The sequence below is a fragment of the Aethalodelphis obliquidens genome, unplaced genomic scaffold (assembly GCF_003676395.1).
Source record: "Aethalodelphis obliquidens isolate GAN/ISIS:26980383/991018 unplaced genomic scaffold, ASM367639v1 scaffold7, whole genome shotgun sequence".
In the NCBI taxonomy this organism is placed as follows: domain Eukaryota; kingdom Metazoa; phylum Chordata; class Mammalia; order Artiodactyla; family Delphinidae; genus Aethalodelphis; species Aethalodelphis obliquidens.
The window spans coordinates 10,088,963-10,108,071 of NW_020837951.1; the positions used below are offsets into that span (position 1 = coordinate 10,088,963).

General features: G+C 42.4%; 2 protein-coding genes and 1 non-coding gene across 8 annotated transcripts in view; 1 reads left to right on the forward strand and 2 right to left on the reverse strand.

Annotated features, from left to right (window-relative positions):
* Positions 1-2,290, reverse strand: part of GAPVD1 (GTPase activating protein and VPS9 domains 1) — a 71,232-nt gene extending 68,942 nt beyond the window's left edge. For 4 of the 5 annotated variants that reach the window (XM_027104872.1, XM_027104870.1, XM_027104871.1 and 1 more), the window contains exon 1: positions 2,170-2,288. The gene's annotated coding sequence lies outside the window, so the exon portion shown is untranslated. Of the gene's footprint in view, positions 1-2,169 lie in introns of all 5 variants that reach the window. The other variant, XM_027104873.1, reaches the window with a different exon arrangement.
* Positions 2,291-7,197: 4,907 nt separating this feature from the next.
* On the reverse strand, positions 7,198-7,334 carry LOC113620311 (small nucleolar RNA SNORA48). The gene has a single exon (XR_003432755.1). It is a non-coding gene; the product is annotated as a small nucleolar RNA SNORA48 (small nucleolar RNA).
* A 5,904-nt stretch (positions 7,335-13,238) lies between these two features.
* Positions 13,239-18,176, forward strand: HSPA5 (heat shock protein family A (Hsp70) member 5). Of its 2 annotated transcripts, XM_027104875.1 has the most exons (9): positions 13,239-13,332; positions 13,415-13,637; positions 13,731-13,962; positions 14,405-14,542; positions 14,853-14,965; positions 15,063-15,453; positions 15,584-15,821; positions 16,118-16,285; positions 17,264-18,176. In XM_027104875.1, the coding sequence occupies exons 2-9, from the start codon at positions 13,513-13,515 to the stop codon at positions 17,824-17,826; spliced, it is 1,968 nt and encodes a 655-aa protein (XP_026960676.1). In that variant the 5' UTR covers positions 13,239-13,332; positions 13,415-13,512; the 3' UTR covers positions 17,827-18,176. The 2 variants fall into 2 exon arrangements, with proteins under 2 accessions (XP_026960676.1, XP_026960675.1); XM_027104874.1 differs by lacking the exon at positions 13,239-13,332 and having other exon boundaries at positions 13,369-13,637.
* The last annotated feature ends 933 nt before the right edge of the window (positions 18,177-19,109 follow it).

Genomic DNA, 19,109 nt, shown 5'->3' on the forward strand with positions numbered 1-19,109 from the left:
TCAATTCTCCATACCCTCCCCTTAATCTTTTCCACAAATAGTCTGCCGTAGTGGTTTTTCATTACTGCTATTCTTTTAGAGGAAAAAAAAATCTCACACAAGATGTTGACAGGTGCTTTACAAACAGGTGCAAATTTCAAATCACGAATATTCTGAAAAAATGTTAAAAGTGATTTGTCAGTGAGAAGTCTGATGCCAAAATGAAGCTGAACTACAAGAATTTAAAATGGAATTTCAAGAAAATGACGTATCAACTCTTCAACTCTATAATCTGCAAGTTTACTTTCTATCATATATGAAAAGAAGAATGGCAACAGGAAAATATACTTGAAGAGAGATCCTGCAGTTTTTCACTAAAGGATAGATGGGGATTTCCCTGACAGTCCAGAGCTTTCATTGCCAAGGCCGGGGGTTCGATCCCTAGTTGGGGAACTAAGATCCCACAATCCACACACGGCACAGCCAAAAAAAAAAAAAGACAGAAAAATTAGAATATCCTCACCCCTTTAAAAGCCACACTATCTACATGACTTAAAGAAAACCAGCACATGCTAAAATTTTCTTTCACAGGCTTATACAAGAGCTTGGAGGGCTCAACCCCTTCAATCACTTGGAACTAGGAGATGCCTTAACACAAAAGTCTAAGGGCCAAAGTACTCACTTCCCTTTCTTCCTCAGATTATTTTGCTGATTCCCCAGTACCCTGAAAGAAATATCTGTGGTCTATTCTATCTTTGAAAACTATTACTCTGATCCCAGTCAAATCTTTTCTCTTACTTCCCTGATTACAAAATTCCCTCTTTCATCGACACTATCGTCCTATCTGCCTTGACTTTTTTCTTATCTAATGAGAAACATATTCTTCCAGGCAGGCGTACAGATCCCCAAAACTTATTTCTACTTCAGGAATTCTTAATCTTTTTGTGCCATGGGTTTCTTTGGTGGTCTGGTAAAGCCTATGGACCCCTTCTCAGATTGCTTTTAAATGCATAATTAAATATATGCGATTACAAAAACAACTAATTATACTGAATATTAGCAAAACAATGAAAAAACCCTGATATTGCAATATATGTACACCTTTATTATCACATTAAGTAACAAGATCTAACAGTGGATTCAGTAATACCATAATTCAAAAAAATTATAAGCATAAATGATATTTTTAAAATGTTTATTGGAGTGTATCACAAATGATATTTTAAGATATCTGCAACAACTGTAAACATGACACAAAAATATCTGTAATTTTTATTGGTGACAAAGTCACAGGCATTGCTAATTCTACTGCGGTTTGTTGCTTACATTCATTATTGAAGGAAATGATAATACAGTTATCAGATAATAAAAATAAAAACATGATTTTATCCCCATTCTAGTTCAAGGAGCCCCTGATTTCTATCCACCGACTGGTGAATCCCAGGTTAAAAATCCTTTCTAGTTCAAAACCTTGCTCAAACTGATTTTTGCCACAAATTTTAAAATAAAAACACTGATTTCTCCTTTGATCTAGCTCTCATCTGAACATACCACCATGCCTCCCTGTTTTCACGCAGATGTATACACAGAACCCTGTTTATTTCTATGACTTGCCTATCCAGCACCCATTTAAATTTTGCCAGTCAATAAAAGGCGAAATTGAAGGAAAGGAGATGGAAGCAACCAACAGCTCCTCACTTACAGACCTCCAACAGGAAGTATAAAGATGCCAAGTATGGTGTGTACGTTTTTGGTAGGTGGGCTGCCCGACCCGTGAGTCCAGCTTGTCAAGAGTCTCCGAAGCAAGACATCTTCACCAGCGGCACTCAGAAGACATTCCACCTCCTCCTCGCCTCCCATACTCAGTTCCCTGGCTGCCAGGTCGCTCGCCTCTGGCTCTCACCCGAAGCCACCCCGCGGTCCTCCTGTCCCTTCCCATCCCATCCCCCACGCGTCCCTCCCTCCAGTCCGCCCCAGGCTGCCCTGGCCCCTGAGCGCCGCCACATCTCTCCCTGGACCTAACCGTGTGCCCCCACCCCCACTTCTCCCCTCACTGCAGAGAAGGGCCCAGGGGTCAGCTGGACCCGGCGGCCCACCGTCAGCGCAGGCTGCGGCCCTAGGCCGAAGCAGCACGGCCGCCAGGCAAGGAGCCGCGCACTCCGCGCAGCTGGATCGGGGACGTGCACTCACCAAGATCATGCGGAGGAGGGCACCGATGTCTGCGCAGGACCGCCACTTGGCCTCGGAGCCGTTGCCCTCGCGGCGAACTGCCACCGCCACCGCCGCCGCCGCCGCCGCCGCCGCCACCGCCACCACCGCCGCCACTCGCTAGTTGGCTTCCCTGCGTCCTGCGGCGGCGCTGCCGCCACGCCATGGCGCGTGCGCGGCGCGGCGCCGCGGGGGCCCCTGGGACTAGTAGTTCAGGCCGGCAGCCAGCGGTGCCTCTTCCGCTTTTACCACCCAAGTCCGCTGCAGGCTGGAGCCGTCTTGAGCTACTGGGGTACCGCGAAACGGCTTCCGGAAAATTGTTCACCAAACACTCGCCCTTGCTTCCGCGTACGGTACTGCTGGATGTGAATAATCCGGCTGAGCAAGTATGTGTAAAGTAAAACAATTTAGAGCATTTATGTTTTAGATAACAAGTGTCACTTGGCCAGAACACATCATTTGAAACACACACACCCATACACCACTCTTCTTCCTTTCTGTCAAAAGGGTCATTAATTGCCTTTGTGTTATCTGGATTTTCAGTCTTAAATCTGATTTCCCACTCCTTTTATCAAATTTTACTTGACCATACAGTTTTTTAGGTCGATTGACAATTTATCTAATACAAAATTTTTTATAAAAACAATTCATATATATTCAAATATAAAGTTAACTGAGCTGAACAGTCCTAGAAACCTTAGAATTGGAAGACAGCTTAAAGGTCATTAGTCCACCTCCGGCCCAGGCAGGAACTCCAGCCAGATAGTCATCCAACTTCTCTTTCAAACAGTTCAAATTTCAGGGTGCTCACTTCCTTAAATAAGGAGGCCTGGTCAACTGTTGGGCAGCATTAAATGTTAGAAAGTTCTTCTGCTGAACAAAATCTACTTCCCTTTTACTTTCTTCCATTGCTAGTTGTTATGCTGCCTGGAGCAATATAGAATGTTTTGCACTTGATAGTCTTTCAAAAAATTGAACACAATGATTATATCGTCCAACACTAGGAGTCTCCAGACCAAAAAAAAAAAAAAAAAAGGCGTCAGTTTTGCAACAAGTTCAGATTTGATTCAGCTCCCAGACTGCTTTCCATTCAGTCATCCTCCTTGATGTATTATCTTTAAAAATTGTCAAAATTTGCCTCAGATTTATAGCCTTGTTTTATTACCACAAGAGCATTCTATGGTAAACTGGTCAGGTATTATTGCTATCATATTGCCATTCAACTGAATCAAGAATTCCACCAGATCAAAGATTATTCCTCAGCTCTGTTATAAAACATTGTCCAAAGCAACAAGGGAATGAAAAAAGCAACAGGATATGGTTTACAATTTAGGGTAAAAGGATAATTAACACAGATTAAGGATCATAATAATAAGCTAAGGTGCAAAGTACTCCAGATTCCTGGCGAAAGTCTTCATCAAATTGAGTGGCCAAGACTTTAAGAAGGAAGTTAACACTTGGGAGTTACTGAATGGTTGGATTTGAAGAAAGAAATGGCATGTGACGATTGCTAAGGAAGAACCCAGCCTGAGCAGTTTGCTCTCACTTAACACTGAGTACAGTACTATAAATGGGCTGGACCACACAGGCCAGGTTAAGGGGAAAGGAAAGGGCCCCCAAAGTTGCAAAAAGCTCTTGAGGGTTGTGAAAAAACCGCACTGTATGTAGTAAGTAAAAAGGGCACTGGGATGGTCAATTAGTTGTTCTGAGCCCTTCTCTGTCAACCTACAAATGAAGAGCTTGAACTAGGTAAGTTGTTCTCAATCTTTTTTTCCAGCCAGCGCATCCAAGGAACACAACCTGCACATTAGAACAATGATCACAACAACAGTAAATCTTGTAGAATATGAAGTATTTTTCTCAACGCCTTTTACACAGGGGAAAGTGAACTCAAGAGGTGAAAGGACACTCAATAAATAGTACTCCTTGAGGGCAGAGAACCCTGTCTTATTCACCACTGTCTCTCTGGAACCTGCCATACTACCTAGGATGTAATATATATCTTCTTTAAAAAAAAATGAATGGGATGAATAAACAGTAAACCATGGCCAAAGCCTTTTTCCTTCCACTATATCATTCAGCCTTCCTTGACATACAGGGATATGAAATTGCTTGTCCATAGTCACAGAATTCGTACCAGATCTTGATCAGAGCTCAGTTCTTCACACGCTCAACCTCATACTCTGCAGACCACTCTGCCACAGAAGCAGAGAGCAGTGACATACTCAGAATTTTTTTTAATGTTCTTTCCTTCATTTGTGCACAGCCAGTCTTGGAGGTAAGAAAAGAAAGCAGGTGCTATGCCAAGTGATTTCGGGGTCTTTGGCAAGTATTTCTGGACAAAAATATTTTTTCCTCACATCCATGAAAGCCCCCTGAAATGTCATCCTTAGTGTTAGAAACATTGAATCCTGGATGTTAGAGCTGAGTATCAGAGATCATCTAGTCCAATACCTGCATTCGTTTGAATTTGGAGCCTGTCCTCAAGAGATCCTAATTAAAAAGCACATGCCCCTGGGAAAAGTAACATTTAAGTTATTATGCATCTATACTTAGGAAAGAAATATGACAGTTAATTGAGAGCAAACCATACCAGAAAGAAAAGCAGGGCCATATCCAGAAAAAAATAAAGATTAGGAAGAGGGAGAGCAAGATGAAAGGGAGAAAAACAAGGACTTCATCTATGTGCAATTTTTTTAATCTATTTGGCACACAGTTTGGGAAATGAATTAATTTGAACCAGTACATACTTAGGTGTAGATAGCTACAGCTTGTGCAAAGATTAATCTTAGTGTCTAATCTGAGTCAATTAAATTATAAACTAGGTGATATGTAAATATAGCAATAACATGGATAGAAACCAATACAGCAGAGAATGAACTCTGAGACTGTATTTTCTTTTTTATTTTTTAAAATTTAAAAAATAATTATTTGTTTGTTTTGGCTGCGCCGGGTCTTAGCTGCGGCACATGGTGCATCTGGCTCTTTAGCTGCGGCATGCATGCAGGATCTAGTTCCCCAACCAGGGATGGAACCTGGGCCCCCTGCACTGGGAGCTCGGAGTCTTACCTACTGGACCACCAGGGAAGTCCCTGAGACTATATTTTCAACTGTAAAACAGAAACGTCACCAACCCTATCTATCCCGTAGGTCAAAGCTTTTTACCATAAAGCAAAACACAAGTGTTATGCTTTGACATAGTTCAAACTCAAACAGCAGGCAAACATTCAATGCTAAAGGCTAACTTAGTCGTTTTTTGTTTCTTAATTTCTTTTATAAAATTTATTTTCAATCTGACAAGTAATATATTAATTCTTGTTCTTGAAAATGTATACAATACACAACATGGATGGACCTAGAGATGTCATACAAAGTGAAGTAAGTCATACAGAGAAAGACAAATATCATGATATCACTTAATGTGGAATCTAAAAAATGATACAAATGAACTTATTTACAAAACAGAAACAGACTTAGAAAACATACAGTTACCAAAGGGGAAAGGTGGGGGGAGGGATAAACTAGGAGGTGGGGATTAACATATACACAGTGTTATATATAAAACAGATAATCAACAAGGACCTACTGTATAGCACAGGGAACTCTATTCAATACTCTGTAATAACCTATATGGGAAAAGAATCTGAAAAAAAATAGATGTATGTATACATATAACAAAATCACTTTGCTGTACATCTGAGTCTAACACAATATTGTAAATCAACTATACTCCAATACAAAAATTTTAAGAAAAAATAAATAAATAATAAAGTTTAAAAAATGTATACAATACAAATAAGTCAAAAGTTCCTCTTGATTCCCCCCCAATTCCATCCAGTAGCTACTCTTGTCAATTTGATAGGTATCTGCCCAGATTTGGTGGTGGGTTGTTTAACCCAAATAGAATCACACTGTACATACTGTTCCATGTTCTATAACGCTTTTTTCATGTAAGAGTAAATCCTGGCATCTTTCCATATAGATACATAAAAATCTACCTCATTGTTTTGAACCTTGCACAATATTTCCATAGTACAATCTACCCTAGTTAATTTAGCATCCCCTGTTGATGGACATTTAGGTTGACTCATCACATTTTGAATAACAAAAAATACATGTGAATTAACTATATGTTATTTCTTTTTTTTTTTTTTTTTGCTTTACGCGGGCCTCTCACTGTTGTGGCCTCTCCCGTTGTGGAGCACAGGCTCCGGACGCACAGGCTCAGCGGCCATGACTCACGGGCCCAGCCGCTCTGCGGCATGTGGGATCTTCCCGGACCAGGACACGAACCCGTGACCCCTGCATCGGCAGGCGGACTCTCAACCACTGCGCCACCAGGGAAGCCCCTATATGTTATTTCTTAATGGGAAAATTTTTCTAAATCTCTGGAAAATCCAGAGAGACAGACATGAAAGCTGTCCTATACACAGGTGGCACAAAATATCCTTCATAAAGTCCTTTTTGCGCTTAAACTATCCAATTGAAAGTAAAGGACAAGATTCCAGTCACAGCCCTACTCCATGCTCTGGGCCCTTGGTTGTCCTGCACTGGCCCCCACTGGCAGGTTCAGAAATAGTGATACTCAGAGGTCGATTTACTATGAAGCTGATGGAGCTTATGATTTAAGGCAGTGTATTCACATAGTCATATGGTTTTGTAACACTTGCCAAGGAATTTTAAATTATTGGCTAAATCGAGGACAACAGATAAAAGCCTAAAACTTGAGAATACTGGAAATGAGGATCATTTCCTGTAGAACAGGATCATAAATCATGCTACTCACACTTCAGCCCAATGAAATCTACTATAAAACTTATTTTTCTACCAGTGCAAGGGATGTCCAGACTGATAGGAGCTGTAATGTTAATGGATCATAAAGCTTTTGTGTATTATCTGTATTTGAATTTAACCCATGACTAATTATATGAAATATCTTTAATGTAATCACATTTTACATCTTTCACTGACAATTTTTTTCATTGTCTTGTATTTTTTTTTTTTTTTTTTCCATGTTTCCAGGGCATGAACCAGACATGGGCACAAACCAAAAGCCAAGCTGGGATATAAACAAGGAGTTACTTTGTCCCTGGCTGATATAAGACAGGCACCACCAACCAGGCGCCACTCTACCCAGGCCAGGGACAAGTCTTGTATTATTTAGTTAAGTTCTCAAAGTTTCTCAAGCTTGTTAAGCTCCTGATAAACAGAGATTTTTTTTAATAACAAAAAGTATAGACAAAAAAGTAACATGCTTACAATTTATATACTCTTTGAAAATCAGATATCAACAATTTTAATGGCAACATATTTCATCATACTGACAAATCATAAATTGTCATTTCAAAATGGAAATTGTTTACTCCTGATAACAAATTTTTAAATGCCAAATTCATGCAAATTAAAGAAATTCTAGAATACAGAAATAAGTTAAATAGAAACTTAATACTTTGTAAAGCTTATTTTAAAAGTAAATGGTGTAATACTCTCATACTATTGAGTAACCTGCTTTTTTTACTTAATAAAATTTGTTTTGCTAACTTTATAAGCTAATTCTAAAATTTATATGGAAATACAAAGCACCAAGATTAGCCAACAACACTCCTGAAGAAGAGTAGTGTGGAAGGAAGGACTTGTCCTACCAGGTATCAAAATTTATTACAGTTGACCCTTGACCAGTGTGTGGGGTTAGGGGCACCAACCCTCTGCATAGCAGAAAATCTGAATGTAACTTACAGTTGTTCCTCTGTATCCACAGTTCTGCATCCACAGATTCAACCAACCTCAGATTGTGTAGTACTGTAGTATTTCCTATTGAAAACATGTGTGGACCCATGCAGTTCAAACCTGTGTTGTTCAAGGGCCAGCTCTCTATAGCTATAGAAATTAAGACAGAGGCTAACAAAATACTATGAAAAATGGTGCTGGGATATTTGCGTATCCATGTGGAAAAAAAATTAATTGTACTCACGATATATACAACTCACACATTAAAAAAAATAAATTCCAGGGCTTCCCTGGTGGCGCAGTAGTTGAGAGTCCGCCTGCCGATGCAGGGGACACGGGTTCGTGCCCCGGTCCGGGAAGATCCTACATGCCGCGGAGCGGCTGGGCCCGTGAGCCATGGCCGCTGAGACTGCGCGTCTGGAGCCTGTGCTCCGCAATGGGAGAGGCCACAGCAGTGAGAGGCCCGCATACCGCAAAATAAATAAATAAATAAATAAATCCAATTGAATTATATAGATATAAAAGAGACAGGTTTTAAAAAATAAATTTTTAGCAGATAATTAAGAACAATGTCTTCTTGGACTTCCCTGGTGGTGCGGTGGTTAAGAATCCACCTGCCAATGCAGGGGACCACGGGTTCGAGCCCTGATCCGGGAAGATCCCACATGCCGCGGAGCAACTAAGCCCGTGTGCCACAACTACTGAGCCCGTGCCCTAGAGCCCGCAAGCCACAGCTACTGAAGCCCCCGGGCCTAGAGCCCGTGCTCTGCAACAAGAGAAGCCACCGCAATGAGAAGCCCACACACGGCAATGAAGAGTAGCTCCCGCTCACCTCAACTAGAGAAAGCCCGCACAGCGACAAAGACCCAACACAGCCAAAAATATATTAATTAATTAATTAATTAAAATAAGCAGGGAGGCTATAAAAAAATTAAAAAATAAAACAGCGATACACACATACACATTGCATATGAAGAAAACATCTCTAGAAGGCAACATAGTGACAGTGGTAACCTTCATTAGTGTAGGGTAACAGGGCTGGGGACTGGGTGGCAGGCCAACTTATTTTCACTGTATATTGTATATTGCACCCATTGAATTTTACACCATGTATATATATTTCCTATTTTAAAAATTTAGAAATTTAAGACATATATCAAATATTATCACTCAGAAGCTACAGAGGTAGCTCTTTATCCTCAGTAGCTTATTTTACTTCAAAGGAAAACTTAAGATAGAAGAAAATTAAAACTAACATTTTATGTATAAAATTAAAATGCTTTACAATTAATCAAGTACCTTAATCATAAATAGTTTTGTGAGGAGGCAGAATTATATCCATTTTACATACTAGTAAACAGAGCCTCAGAGAGATTCAGTGACTTGCCCTAAGTCACACAGCTAGTTAGTGCCAGAACTGGAACTCAGTTTTTAATGCTTGCAAACCCTATGATCTTTCCCATCACACTGACACAACATGCCCTCCTAAATACCTTTCTCCAAAAAAACACGTGAATAACAAACAGAAAATGCTTTGTTACTTTTAAAAATTTATTTATTTAATTTATTTATTTTTGGCTGCACTGGGTCTTTGTTGCTGCGCGCAGGCTTTCTCTAGTTGCAGCGAGTGGGGCTTACTCCTCGTTGCGGTGCGCAGGCTTCTCATTGTGGTGGCCTCTCTTGTTGTGGAGCACGGGCTCTAGGTGTGCGGGCTTCAGCAGCTGCAGCACGTGGGCTCAGTAGTTGTGGCACACGGGCTTACTTGCTCTGCGGCATGTGGGATCTTCCCGGACTAGGGCTCGAACCCGTGTCCCCTGCATTGGCAGGCGGATTCTTAACCATTGCGCCACCACGGAAGCCCTGTTTGTTACTTTTGTGTGTGGGGAAGGGCGGGAAAGTTTCTCTATTAATGATTAAATTCATTTTCTAAAAGTAAAGACAAAACTTATTGAATAGCACATTGCACCTTCAGAAGTACTAAAAAGTCTTAACATGATTCATACCTCCTATTACTCCCAGCTCAGGTATTAGGGAGATACTTTTCTTTCACTCCCCTATTTAATGAAGGCTAAGGAATTATTCCCAGTCTCTTAATAAAAAAGACATCTTTGTGGCCAATATAAGAGAGTTTTTTTTTTTTTTTAAAGTTTGGCTGCACTGGGTCTTAGCTGCGGCATTCAGGATCTACACCGTGGGATATTCGCCGCGGGATCTTTAGTTGAGACATGCATGTGGGATCTAGTTCTCTGACCAGGGATGGAACCCAGGCCCCTTGCATTGGGAGCGCAAAGTCTCACCCACTGGACCACCAGGGAAGTCCCCAAGAGAGTAATTAGATGTAGCACTTTTCAAAGCATTTCCAAAAATCTTTGTCAAATTCAGTGTAATCACCAAACTTATTATTTCCCATTGAAAGTAATCTTGAAAATTCACTCTCAAGAAGTGGTTTTCTTGAAGAGCTTCTAAAATTTATTCTCATAGTATATTTACATGATAAATAATAGCATTACCACTATTCTACAACTTTCCCATACAGTATCTCATTTGATCCTTGAAACAAGCCACTAAGACAGGCAGGGACAGAAATCCCTGACATTCAATAGATGAAGAAACTGAGGCTCTGGGAGGTTGTTTTTTCCTACGGTCATGTGTCCTATCTCTTAGTTGAATATTTTCTCCAACAAAGCATGTGAAAAATTCTTAATTATCAGAACTTCAACTTGTCAGTCAACATTCAACTTGTCAATTACATAGGACTTTTCCTTTTCCTTCTTGCTCTATGCCTTTAATGCCCTTTCAGAAAGGAAGATTTGGGGACTAAATAATATTCAATCCTAATCAGTCCTGACTCTGCTTAGTTTTCTGAGATCAGATGGGAAATAGAAATCTATTTTCTTACCCATAAGAGCACAAGTGAAATGAGCTGGTTTAAATTACTGGATAAACTCTACATTTGTCTATCGCCCAGTATCAAAATACTTGTAAACTATGTAACTATATATCCTAAAAACGATATGTAAGTGTTCTAAACCTGAAGCTCAGGATGACAACCTAGACTATAGAAATTAAAAATTAAACTGCCAAAGCTCAAATCCTGGCTCCCTATCTTCTCAGCTGTGTGATCTCCTGGGCAAGTTTCTTTGCCTCTTGGAGGTTTGGATTCCTTAGCCCTAAAATTAGGGGTTTAAAAAAATGTTTTCATAAGGATTAAAAGAGATAATGCACTTAAAACATTTAGCATAGTGTCTAGCACTTATTTAAATATTGATAACTTGGCACTGACACTATTATTGGCATTTACGATTCAGCAAACTAGATTTATCTATGCACTTTCCTATTCAATCCATAAATGACTGCACTTTGCAATATATTGTAATATATAACATACCTAATATACTTGATGTTTAAAAGATACTACAACCACCAATATACTCAATTCCCTTTAGCAGTTAGCCAGATATCACTTTTCTAAATCTCCGAAAAAGTAGAGTTGCAAAGATTACTCCATCAATCAAGGGTGAGGCTGAAGCTAAGAGCTCTGTTTTTAATGGATATGGACAATGGTATATACAGAAAATTTGCTTGAAATTACACATAGCTGTAATGTGGTGGAAAGGTGATTTCTATCTTTATAATGGACTAAGGTAACCTAAAGAAGGGTCAGTGTTACAGCAGTATACAAATCCTTGTATACTGTATACAATACAATCCTTGTATACAATCCGTTGAAAGAGATGGATGATGCAACTTCTGTAGTAAGAATGCAGTCAACTCTGAGTCACCAGTATAACCTTGAGGAGCACTAAAGGAGATAGGAAAATTCTTGAGTACTGACTCCTAGGCTCAGCATCTTAGTCAACTGTGTGTAAGACGTTTCAGTGCTATTTGGACACAGTATTGTTCATACAAGTGAATCTCAAGAAAACATTTAGTGCAAAAAATACTAGAGTCATTAGCTCCTGACTATGATAAGTCCCATGAATTTTCTGTAATCATCTCAAAAATATTTTGTCAGGCCTCTGGCCCGTCTCTAGTAGGTCCCCCAAAAAGATTTGTTGAATAAATGAACTTCATTTTTAAAAATTGTTAAGAGCATTGGCTACAGAGTCAAGCTGACTTGGATATCCTAACTCCATCACTTATCAGCCCTATGACTTCAAGCTAGTTAACTAATCTCTTTTGGTTTCAATTTTCTCATCTGTAAAATGTGAAATGCCAAGTATTGAACTGTAAGGACCAAAAGGCACAGGAGACAGATTAATGCTTGGCACATAGTAAGCCTGAAGTAAATAGCAGCCTTTATACTTTTTGCTACAAGAGTAAGGCTTTATCAAGACGTCTTTGTCTATCAAATGCGTTTAAGCACAGATCAGACCTTTTCCAGGAGTGAAGGTAAAAACATATCCAAAAAGGATGAGGAAGGCCTTGTAAATGATAATCTGATCCACAATGGGAAATGATGGGCAGGAAGAGGAAAGACAGGGGGTGACAAGCTAGGAAAATGATACATCCCAGGGTGGGAGTGATGGCATTAGTAAGCTCTTCAGGGGAGAGCTGCCACATGGGGAGGGGACTGCGGAGTCAATTACTTTGGCCAGGCCAGCCCTGGAACTTACCGTGGGGCAAGGCAATGTGGAGAGGCCTGGTATAGACAAAGATAGCGGGGCAGGGGGTGCCGGGGAAAAATAACTGGCTAGTAGGAGCCATGACTCGCGACCGGGCAGTGCCCAGACCAGGCCCCAGTCGAGGGCTGCAGCCCGGTGAGCAACAGAAGGCCCTGGGGCTTGTACACTCTAGTACCTGTAGTAGCTATGAAGGGCAGAGAAATTTGTTCTGAGGTGATCACAGCATCTACGCTGATACCTGCCTGCCTGGGACGGGATGGAGGCGAGGAGGAAGAAGAGCCGCTTCCATCGGGAGGGATGGAGGAAGGGCAGGCGGGCGGGCAGTGGAGAAGCAAGGGACCCAGGTCCCACTGCCTCGGGGGAATCAGGCACGCTGGACTGGCTCCGGCATCCTTAGGGCCCAGCGTGGAGGCGGGACCTCAGCGGTTACCGACGGAAACCGCCTCGGAGTGGGAGGTCGCGTCACGGACAGGCAGCTGCTAAACCAATGGAGCCGGAGCATGGGGCGGATGTTGCCTCCCATTGGTGGCTGTTGGGCGCGCCCAGCAGCCAATGAGTCAGCCCAGGGGGCGTCGCGGTGACGTTAGCTGCGGAGGAGGCCGCTTCGAATCCGCAGCGGCCAGCTTGGTGGCCTGGACCAATCAGCGGCCTCCAACGAGCAGGGCCTTCGCCAATCGGCAGCCTCCACGACGGGGCTGGAGGGAGGTTATATAAGCGGAGTAGGCAACGGCGCGGTCGACGCTGACTGAGCTCTCACAGGCGCGTCGAATTGGGGTTTTCGTGCGTGTGAGAGGTAGGTGCCGCGGCCTGCAGTTCCGTACCTGCCCTTCGCCTTGTACGCTGCTCCTCCTGACCCCGGGCTGTGTCGTCCTCAGCTCGGGCACCTCGGTGCGCTCTTGTGTTGCGGCCTGTGGCTGGTTTGCCTGCGAAGCCCTGCCTGCCTGCTGAGTGAGTGGACGACGGTGCCGGCAAGATGAAGCCCTCCCTGGTGGCTGCGGTGCTGCTGCTGATGCTCGGCGCGGCGCGGCCGGAGGAGGAGGACAAGAAGGAGGACGTGGGCACGGTGGTCGGTATCGACCTGGGCACCACGTACTCCTGGTAAGTGGGGTTTGTAGAAAAGGGGAGAATGGGGAGTGGCTTCCTGGGCTGCCGTGAGCGTCGCTGATTTCTTCTGTTCGGTTTTTCCGTCAGCGTCGGGGTGTTCAAGAACGGCCGCGTGGAGATCATCGCCAACGATCAGGGCAACCGCATCACGCCGTCTTATGTGGCCTTCACTCCTGAAGGGGAGCGTCTGATCGGCGATGCAGCCAAGAACCAGCTCACCTCCAATCCTGAGAACACGGTCTTCGACGCCAAGCGGCTCATCGGCCGTACATGGAACGATCCGTCTGTGCAGCAGGACATCAAGTTCTTGCCTTTCAAGGTTCGACCTGGTTTTTCACTTCTAAATAGAAAGGGAGAGAAAAAAAAAAAAGAAAGTGGGGGTGGTGGTGGGAGTATTTAGGATTAAGAAGTTACCGAAAAACAGTGCAGAGACGAGCAAAAAGGATACAGACATGGTGTATCTATAATTTTTATTTAATAGTTTCAGTGTGTTACAGAACTTACGAAAGTTAGGTTGGCAAAGAAATTTCATGCGTAACTACTCTGTCCGCAATAGTTTAGCATTAAGAGACTGGTTAAAACTGAAGAGGCTTGTAATTATCAGGCACCTCTACTCCTTAAAGTATTTCTGTTCAATATTCAGCTCCAAAGGACCAAAGTAAACCAAACTGTGGGGGAAGAAGTGGGTCTCAGACATTCCTCTTTTTAAAGTTTAAAATGTCATTGCTTCTACGTCTGAAAATAGTTATTCTTTATAATAGGTGGTTGAAAAGAAAACTAAACCGTACATTCAAGTTGATGTTGGAGGTGGGCAAACAAAGACATTTGCTCCTGAAGAAATTTCTGCCATGGTTCTCACTAAAATGAAGGAAACTGCCGAGGCTTATTTGGGAAAGAAGGTAAGTATTTCTAGAACAATGTCGAGCAGTTTTATTATTACTATTCTTAATTGATTGTGTTGTGTTGATGCTTTCATCGTTTTAAAAATCTGAATGACATCCATGCATCAGTTTTAATTACTTGTGTGCCTTACTGTAGGCCAAACAAAATACTAGCGCCTTTCATGTGTTATCACTTAATGCTTGCAAATCCATGGGTATAAAATTATATATTATACCCATCTTAATAAAGCGATGGTTTGGCTGTAACTTAAATAAAGGTTAAGCCGTGTGATAAAATATGTTTAATTATCTTTTGTTATCATTTTAGGTTACTCATGCAGTTGTTACTGTACCAGCCTATTTCAATGATGCCCAACGCCAGGCAACCAAAGATGCTGGAACTATTGCTGGGTTGAATGTTATGAGGATCATCAATGAGCCGTAAGTGTTAAATTAAAAAATATGGCATATTTGCCAAATGGGGAAAGGTAGACTTAACTAAGTCATTTATTTTTTTTCTTTCTCATTCTCCTAACAGTACAGCAGCTGCTATTGCTTATGGCCTGGATAAGAGGGAAGGGGAGAAGAACATCCTGGTGTTTGACTTGGGTGGTGGAACCTTTGATGTGTCTCTTCTCACCATTGATAATGGTGTCTTTGAAGTCGTGGCCACTAATGGAGATACTCATTTGGGTGGAGAAGACTTTGACCAGCGTGTCATGGAACACTTCATCAAGCTCTACAAAAAGAAAACTGGCAAAGATGTTCGGAAAGACAACAGAGCTGTGCAGAAACTCCGGCGTGAGGTTGAAAAGGCCAAACGGGCCCTGTCTTCTCAACATCAAGCAAGAATTGAAATTGAGTCCTTCTATGAAGGAGAAGACTTCTCTGAGACCCTGACTCGGGCCAAATTTGAAGAGCTAAACATGGTATGTTCCTGTTTTTTGCTTTGCTAATGAGATCTAGTTAGACTGTCTGAGTTTGGGACAATGCATTTAGGTATTTTGACTATACCTGGGTACGACAGGCATCATCACAGTAATTTGTCACTTATTCTAGGACCTGTTCCGTTCTACCATGAAGCCTGTCCAGAAAGTGCTGGAAGATTCTGATTTAAAGAAGTCTGATATTGATGAAATTGTTCTTGTTGGTGGCTCTACTAGAATCCCAAAGATTCAACAACTGGTTAAAGAGTTTTTCAATGGCAAGGAGCCATCCCGTGGCATAAACCCAGATGAGGCTGTAGCGTATGGTGCTGCTGTCCAGGCTGGTGTACTCTCTGGGGATCAAGATACAGGTAAGCCAGTGTCACAGCATCTTCCATAGTGCTTCAGAGTATAATTAGCTGTTGCTTTAGAAAGCAATAGATTATGAGCAGCAAGCTCACACAACTAGTAAAGGGTACAGTGAGGTCAAGACCTGGCACAGTCTCAAGATCCTTAGCAACTATATTTAATTCATTGCTTCTGAAATGATGGAACCGAATCAAGTGGCAAGATGGAGAAGATGAAGTTGTATTGTTTGTGGGGTCTGCTTGGAATTGCTCCTGTGACTCCTGAATTAGAACTTAGCTTGATTAACTTACCTTTTCAGGTGATCTGGTATTGCTTGATGTATGTCCCCTTACACTTGGTATTGAAACCGTGGGAGGTGTCATGACCAAACTGATTCCAAGGAACACTGTGGTGCCCACCAAGAAGTCTCAGATCTTTTCTACAGCCTCTGATAATCAGCCAACTGTTACCATCAAGGTCTATGAAGGTAATTGCTTACATTTGTTAATACCATGGTATGTTTTTGAAGAGCTTGACTTCTTTTAACATACTCTATTGAAATGTCTAGGGAAAGAAATATCTGCTATTTTCAGGTGGGAGGGCCCTAATTTAACTAGCGTTGAGTTTGGTAGAGCCAGTACTAAAATCTATTTCTTATCTAGCTATCTAGCACTCTTTCCCATTAAAAATACCTTCTGGGGGAATTCCCTGGCTGTCCAATGGTTAGGACTCCACGCTTCTACTGCAGGGGGCACAGATTCGATCCCTGGTCGGGGAACTAAGATCCCACATGCTGCGCGGTATGGCCAAAATAAGTAAATTCAAAAATACAAGAAGAAGGACTTCCCTGGTTGTCCAGTGGCTAAGACTCTGCACTCCCAGTGCAGGGGTCCTGGTTTCAATCCCTGGTCGGGGAACTAGATCCCTCATGCTGAAACTAAGAGTTCTCATGCCACAACTAAAAGATCCCTCATGCCACAGCTAAGAGCTGGTACAGCCAAATAAATTAAAAAGATAAATATTAAAATACAAGACCAGGGCTTCCCTGGTGGCGCAGTGGTTGAGAGTCTGCCTCCTGATGCAGGGGACACGGGTTCGTGCCCCGGTCTGGGAGGATCCCACATGCCGCGGAGCTGCTGGGCCCGTGAGCCATGGCCGCTGAGCCTGTGTGTCTGGAGCCTGTGCTCCGCAACGGGAGAGGCCACAACAGTGAGAGGCCCGCGTACCGCAAAAAAAAAAAAAAAATACAAGAACAAGTAAAGGGTTCATACTGCTATAAAGTAGATGAAATTCAATTAAGAGTTACTAGTAGCTTAACTCACTGTTCCTTTCCCAACACTGACCCACTTCTTGGCTGATAGAGTGCCCTTGACACTACAGGCTCTAACAGAATGAAACGTAGGGATCCAGATGTACTAAAGTTTGTCGGTAACAGCTAACAAAGTTTTTTGTGTGTGACTTCTAGGTGAACGACCCCTGACGAAAGACAATCACCTTCTGGGAACTTTTGATCTGACTGGAATTCCTCCTGCTCCCCGTGGGGTTCCACAGATTGAAGTCACCTTTGAGATAGATGTGAATGGCATTCTTCGAGTGACAGCTGAAGACAAAGGTACAGGCAACAAAAATAAAATCACAATTACAAATGACCAAAATCGCCTGACACCTGAAGAAATTGAAAGGATGGTCAATGATGCTGAGAAGTTCGCTGAGGAAGACAAAAAGCTCAAGGAGCGCATTGACACCAGAAATGAGTTGGAAAGCTATGCCTACTCTCTAAAGAATCAGATTGGAGATAAAGAAAAGCTGGGAGGTAAACTTTCCTCTGAAGATAAGGAGACCATGGAAAAAGCTGTAGAAGAAAAGATTGAGTGGCTAGAAAGTCACCAAGATGCTGACATTGAAGATTTCAAAGCTAAAAAGAAGGAGCTGGAAGAAATTGTTCAGCCAATTATCAGCAAACTCTATGGAAGTGCAGGCCCTCCCCCAACTGGTGATGAGGAACCAGCAGACAAAGACGAGTTGTAGACACTGCTCTGCTAGTGCTGTAATATTGTAAATAACTGGACTCAGGAACTTTCGTTAGGAGAAAATTGAGAGAACTTAAGTCTCGAATGTAATTGGAATCTTCACCTTGGAGTGGAGTTGAAAATGCTATATAGCCCAAGTGGCTGTTTACTGCTTTTCATTAGCAGTTGCTCACATGTCTCGGGGTGGGGGGCAAGGAAGAATTGGCTATCATCAAAAGTGGGTAAAAAAGCTGGGTTAAGGATGTGTGTTCACCTTGAAAATGTTCTATTTAACAATTGGGTCATGTGCATCTGGTGTAGGAACTTTTTTCTACCATAAGTGACACCAATAAATGTTTGTTATTTACACTGGTCTAATTTTTGTGATAAGCTAATTAGGTTAGTCATTTATTTTAAGGTTAGAGTCTCGGGTTGAGGGGAGTGTTTGGCGTTTTGAGGTAAGGAAGACACTTTTTTTTATTCAGTCATTTCTGGAAATCTGCCTAACCTAATCTAAGAAAAGGGGTGGGAGGTTCATCCATGTCCTTAACTAGGCAAGGGCCACTTTACAGGGCCCAAGGATGGAGTTTCCTGAGCATAATTGAAATTTCCTATTTCCCCTTACCTTTCAAAACCTTCTGGTGGCTTTTTAATACTAATGATGCTTTATACCTGCTTGGATTCCTTTGAGATTTGATAGAGTGATGGATCACTAATGATAACGTTACACACCTGGATTCAATTCATAATTTTAGAATGTGAAGGTATATTTTTGAACCTCAGCTATGTCGATCTCCGTCTCAGTGGTACAGGAGTGGGATCTAGAATGATGACCTACATTTAGCCCTACTAAAGTTTAATAAGTATGGTCAATAAAGGGCAGGCTATCATGCTAACATGAAATCCAATTCAGCCCAAGGATAGGTATTTTATAGATGGGCAACCTGCTGGAAGGTTAACTTGCAGAACTAGGACCTGACAGTGTGACAGTTTTACTCTGAGGCCTGGACCTCTGCTGCGTTGCCCAAAAGCATTTGGACAGAGGGTCTTCAGGCCAACGTCCATACAAATGTTAAAAATGACCTGCAGGGCTTCCCTGGTGGCGCAGTGGTTGGGAGTCCGCCAGCCGATGCAGGGGACACGGGTTCATGCCCTAGTCCTGGTCCGGGAGGATCCCACACGCCTCGGAGCGGCTGGGCCCATGGGCCATGGCCGCTGGGCCTGCGCGTCTGGAGCCTGTGCTCCGCAACAGGAGGGGCCGCAACAGTGAGAGGCTCGCATACCGCCAAAAAAAAATGACCT

Coding starts and splice junctions, on each gene's coding strand:
- HSPA5 (XM_027104875.1), top strand. CDS start 13,513: ATGAAGCCCTCCCTGGTGGCTGCGGTGCTGCTGCTGATGCTCGGCGCG. Junction 13,963..14,404: donor TCAAGTTCTTGCCTTTCAAG/GTTCGACCTGGT, acceptor TCTTTATAATAG/GTGGTTGAAAAGAAAACTAA. Junction 15,822..16,117: donor CTCTGGGGATCAAGATACAG/GTAAGCCAGTGT, acceptor TTACCTTTTCAG/GTGATCTGGTATTGCTTGAT.